This window comes from Diceros bicornis, chromosome X, assembly GCF_020826845.1.
Source record: "Diceros bicornis minor isolate mBicDic1 chromosome X, mDicBic1.mat.cur, whole genome shotgun sequence".
NCBI lineage: Eukaryota > Metazoa > Chordata > Mammalia > Perissodactyla > Rhinocerotidae > Diceros > Diceros bicornis.
The window spans coordinates 62,651,661-62,657,078 of NC_080781.1; the positions used below are offsets into that span (position 1 = coordinate 62,651,661).

Sequence of the window (5,418 nt, forward strand, 5' to 3'; positions counted from 1 at the left end):
TAGTTTCTATTTTCTAAAATGGAATTTTAACTCCTTCACCCCTGCACTCAGTTTGGATTTATTCCTACCATTGTTCTTTATTTTTACATTGCTTTCTCGTTGTTTCTTTCCTTCCCATAGACTGACAGAGTATTCTCTATATGGCCTTTACCCCATAATTAGTTTGACAATCATACACTTTATTCCTACCTTTAAAAATAATTACTGTTAATTTTTTGCTGTTGTTGGAGTCAGCATTTCCAGTGAAACTAAAGTTTTTCTACTATAGGGAAAAAAACTATTTTTGAAGCAAATGCAAGGGATCAATTATAAAGTCACTTAGTACCACCATTTTAGACAAAACCAAACAATTCCACTATACCATGTAAAACCAAAAGAACTTTAATAAGCTTTTACAGCACTGCAATTACAGGAACATTAACCCATAACATGCAACAGAAATGATGATGCCTTTTGGACATATTTAACAGATAAACCTGACGTTACAATTAACAACAACATATTCTACTGAAGAAAACAAATGCAATTTATTTCAACTTTCAGGCTAGAAAATGTATGTTCTCACTGCAATCTCAAGTAGCATTTAGAAAGTTTAGTTTTCCCTTTCTAACCTCTAAAATACAATATGAATTTTAATACAATCGTATACAATCGTTTTCACATTGGAAATAATCACAAGAAATCGACAGGTGTAGATTAATCGACTGATTGGTTTCATTTCAATTGTTAATTTCGAGAGGGCTCCTGCAGTATTGTGGATTTCAGATGGGGAAAATCATCAGACCAGGAGTAAAGAGCCTTGGTCTTAGAGTGGGGGAGGGAACATGCAGCGGCACACAGGGCAGGTGCCTGACTTCTGAAGCCAGATGGACACGCACGGCTTGTGGAAATAGTGGTGGCACGGCAGCTCGGTTGCCACCTCCCCCTTCACATATTCACTACAACAGATAGGGCAACACATTTCCTGCCCCACTGCACTGTGATCTTCAGTGACCAAGATCTCGGGAAGAGTGTCGATGCTCTCCTTGCTCGCTGGTGGATTGGCCACCTCCACATCCACCGCAAGAGACTCCAAGTGCGCAAGGGCAGTTTCCATTGCCTGGGCCAGGCGTTCTTCAAGTGCCATGTATGTGAGGAACTGAGGATCCACATAGGAAATGGCTTCGGCCACCCCCAACCCATCTGCAAACCCATCAAAGAGGCTCCAATCCACTTCTAGGTCTTCACTCACACTGGAGTCATCTTCAAGGTTGTTGTTTCCATCCAGCATGAACACTCCGGGCTGCAGAAACTCCTGACCAGAATCATTATCCCCCTCACTGCTACTCTCATTTTCATTGTATGGCAGCCAAGGAACTTCTTCTTCTGGGGATGCCCGCTCCTCTTCCTGAAGAGATGGTCCTCGAACTTCTTCAAGTTCATTGCTGCCAGCACTGGCACTAGCACTGGGGCTGGCGCTGGCACTGGCACTGGCATTCACTCTGGCTTGCTCAGGTTCATGCTCTTCTCTCCCTGGCAGAGTCTCCCAGCTTTCACCACTGGATGACAGATTTTGCTCCCGACCTCGATATTTCCGACGCAGAGCAGCAGTCCACTCTTTGTCACTGTCAGAGTCTTCACCAAAATATTTGTAGTAATCATCGCTGTACGTCCAGAAGTCAGGGTCGGCCATGGTTCGTCGCCGTCTCGGCACCTTTTCTGGCTTCACTTGGTCATTCCTGGCTTCCCTCTTGTCTTCAGGGTACTTAGGCTCAGAGTAGCCACTTGAACTCTCGCCTCTGCCTCTTTTGGCTAGGCTATCCGAGTGGCCGTCATCAGTGTTGGCAGTATCCCTCCACCTGGAAGTACTGTGTGGCATATCATCATCATCATCAGTATCAAAAAACATTTTTGGTTTCACACAGTTTGGACTTGCCAGATTTCTGATTTTGGGCCTCACCACTGGTTCCTCTGCACCCTTTGGGGTGTTTTCCCCACCACCACAAATACTCACAGGAGCCCTGCCCGGACGTGCAGGCAAATTCTGCTCCTGTCTCTCCCGCTCCAGGCTATTACCATTTGTAGCCACTTTGCCTTCATCAGCAGGTGTCTGAGAGACCATGCTATTTTGCTGCAGAAACTCAGCTCGGCTAGCAGAGCATCTTGCTGCAGGGGCTGGGTCTAACTTGTCAAGCTCCTCTCTCACATCACGGTTAAAACTAGAGAACTGTGGGGGCACCCCAGTCAGAGACCTCACCCCTTTCTCTGGGTCATACAGCTTATCATCTTTAAACTTGCCAGTTTTCCCTCTCACTGGTGCTCGCTCAACAGGCCCAGCCCCCTCCTCCTCACTATCATCTGCCCCGAAAGAGTCAACATGTCCATAAGCCATTCCTCTTCTGCTACCCGAAGCCCTGTACTCGCGTGGCGGGTACCTGGTGTAGTCCTCATTGTCAACATTCAGGCTGGTTCCCGAGCTCTCACTGTCGTCCCAACTACGACGAGTGGTGGAAAATGGCGAGCGGCTCCTCTTGGTGGTTTGACTGGGGGCTGATCTGTGCATTGAGACTTCAGATGTCGTCTTTCTCTGACTGGAAATTCTTTCCTGCTGGCTCGTGGACGGCCTGAAACTGACATAAGCATGCCTCCTTCCATACCTCCTGCCTGTGTTGGACTGATACCCTCCTGCTGGCTTGGGCCATACAGGCTTGCTAGATTCCTGACCCATTGCTCTGACTTAGGAGGGTTTCCAATACAGCTTGGGGCTCGAGTGGAAAGGCTCCTGCTCCCTGTACACACTTTGGAGATGGGAAAGTCAAATCAGTTCAGAATAAAGGAGCAGGGAGATTTACTTTCACTTCAGCAGGCAGGTAACAGAAAGAATAAGGGGCCTTTTAAATTAGTTTCACTTTCTTCTAAGGCCTGGAGTAGCATTCCAGTGACTGTCAGGTGTAGACCTGGAACACATTTTTAATGTTGGCAAAATGATTACAAAACTGGATTTGCAGGAAAGCCACACTTAGAGGAGAATCTGACAGAAGACGGGGGGTGACTGGATGCTTGGAAGGGGGGTGAAGTACTGTGGAATTGTGCCAACATGGGAAGAAGAAAGGCTGCTGCAGGTTTTTTACGGGGTGTCTGCGTTTTTTGGAGCCCTGCAGACATACAGGAGAAATGCAAATTGGAAAAGGGTGGAAAATATAGATCACCATGTGTGCAGGAGTGCCTATGTGTCTAGCAGGAGGAGAGAAGCAGGTGGAAGGGGGACCAGCAATCATGCAGTGGAGAGATGTCTGTGTTTGTAGGGGGAAGGAGCATGTGACAGTGACATTGGGAAGAGGTGTGAGTGTCAGAATGAGACCCATTCTGAATGTATGAAAATGACAGGTGTGGATGGGGTGGCTTTAGAGGAGAGAGGTGTGTGTGAGTATGAGAGAGAGAATGTGTGTGTGGTGTTGTATGTATGGCAGCTGGAACTCTATGCAGGGATGCCTGTGCTTATGCATCTGTGGCAGGCAAGGAAGGGTACGGTGGCATTGGACAGGGACGTCCATGAGTTTGTGTGTGTGTTCATCAAAATGGGAGGCAACAATGGAGAAATGTCAATATGAGCAAATGCATCGATGAGGACAGCACTGGAGAGGGATGTGCTTGTGGCGGGCAGGCGGAACAGGGGCCAGCAATCAAAGAAGGTCTGTATGCATGAATGTGGCTAGCAGGGAAGGGGGTGGCGTCCCTGGAAAAGGATTTATGTGAGTGTGTGCACCACAGGGGCCAGCAAAGGAGGGCTGTCTGTGCATACAAGTAGCAGACAGGGAACAGGAGAGGGGAGCATTTAAGAGGGGTGTGTGAACAAGTGTGTGTGGGGGCATATGTATGTAAGCAGCATATGAAAGAGGAGCCAGCAATTGAAGGATATCCTTATGTGTGTATGTGGCAGGCAGGGGATAAGATGGTCCCAGAGGGAGGGTGAGTGTGTGAGTGTGTGTGTGTGTGTGTGTGTTCTCCAGAGCATGAAGAGGCAGAAGGAGGAGGGGGCCGCTTCTGGAAGTGTGTATGGGACAGGAAGTGAGAGGTAGGGAAAGGCACTGGACGGTATGACAATGTGTGAAAGGGTGTGTGTGCGTGTGTGTGTCCATGCATGCGCGGGGGAGGGGATGCATCGCAACCTTGAGTATGGGGAGATGGAGAGGGGGCTGCAATGGAAGGTTTCTGTGCGTCTGTGTGTGTGCATGTGTGTATGTGTGTGTATACGCGTGCATGTGTGTGTGTGTCCCCATGTGCGCACTTGGAGACATGGGGGTGGGGGCGGCACAATGTCATAGTGAGAGACAGGAAAATGTTATCAGTCCAAACGGTAGATCCAAACCAAACAGATATGACAGGGAAGGGGAAAAAAGAAAGAAAAGGGCGTATGTGGATATAGTTTTCCCGGGGGAATAATTTGTTTTTCTGCCAATTCTTTTCCTGGGAACAATATATTTACCTAAAAATCTTAACAATTTACCATTCAGCAAAACAACTGCAAAATGGGGGAAGAAAGGCCACGGAGTGCTGCGCAAAGGGGCCAAGAAGGGAGGAAGGAAGGGGGGGAGGAGAGGCAGAGAGAGGTGGGAGAGGGCCGTGACACCACTCCCCTCTCATATAGCGATTAAAGCCATTCAAGTGGGGGCCGTGCCACACGAAAGGGGCTGGAGGACGGAGGATGGAGCCCCAAAACAGGCCAATGGAGGACACAGGCCTCACTCTGCAGTCAGGTCCCGCGTCCGCCCCACCCCTTCCCGAGGGGCGAGCCTGAAAATCTGTCCTATAGAGCCCCCCACAATTCTCGCCTCCGTGCCCAGCCACCCGCCCATGCCCGGCCAGTCGTCCCACTGCCGCGTCTGAATAAATCGAGGAAAGAAACCGCCTTTCACTCACCCAGTCCCGACCCCCGTACGCTCTCGAGAGGAACAGAGCTCTCAGACCTCCGACCGCCACGACCGCCAGAGCCGCTGCTCCCGGGTCTCCAGCTCCTCCCCCGCCAGACAGCAGTGGGGCGGGCGGCGACTGCGGCGGCGGAAGTGGTTGTGGCGTCGGCTGGGGCCCGCCCCCTTGATGTGGCGGGGGTGGCAGCCGCTCTCGACAAATCAAGGAGGGCCCGAAAGCATTATTTCATTTTAAATGATGAAATCGTCAAGGATACAGAAAAGGACAGCGAAAAATGTAACCAACAGCCAGCTTTAACAAATGTTAAACATTTAGCCATATTCCCTTCTGTTCTCGGTTTTTTTTTTTCCAGTAAAATGAAATCTGCAATTCTTTCTGATTAATTCCAATGTGAAAGTAATTATATGACTATATCATATCCTATGTTATGTGGTATGGCTTGTACTGGAAGTATTAAAAATGTGAAACTGTATTTAGGGTTGCAGTAAGCTTAAATTTTTTTAACCTGGT

General features: G+C 48.9%; 1 protein-coding gene across 3 annotated transcripts; it reads right to left on the reverse strand.

The window, feature by feature from the left end:
• Nucleotides 1-358: 358 nt before the first annotated feature.
• PJA1 (praja ring finger ubiquitin ligase 1) lies at nt 359-4,983 on the reverse strand. Of its 3 annotated transcripts, XM_058536071.1 has the most exons (3): nt 4,900-4,983; nt 2,415-2,936; nt 359-1,847 (listed from the first exon to the last, which is right to left on the reverse strand). In XM_058536071.1, the coding sequence occupies exons 2-3, from the start codon at nt 2,705-2,707 to the stop codon at nt 806-808; spliced, it is 1,335 nt and encodes a 444-aa protein (XP_058392054.1). In that variant the 5' UTR covers nt 2,708-2,936; nt 4,900-4,983; the 3' UTR covers nt 359-805. The 3 variants fall into 3 exon arrangements, with proteins under 3 accessions (XP_058392054.1, XP_058392052.1, XP_058392053.1); XM_058536069.1 differs by having other exon boundaries at nt 359-2,936; XM_058536070.1 differs by having other exon boundaries at nt 359-2,609; nt 4,900-4,982.
• Nucleotides 4,984-5,418: the final 435 nt, after the last annotated feature.

What these genes read in the sequence shown, in the direction of transcription:
- PJA1 (XM_058536069.1), bottom strand. Translation starts at nt 2,707, where the DNA reads ATGGGTCAGGAATCTAGCAAGCCTGTATGGCCCAAGCCAGCAGGAGGG.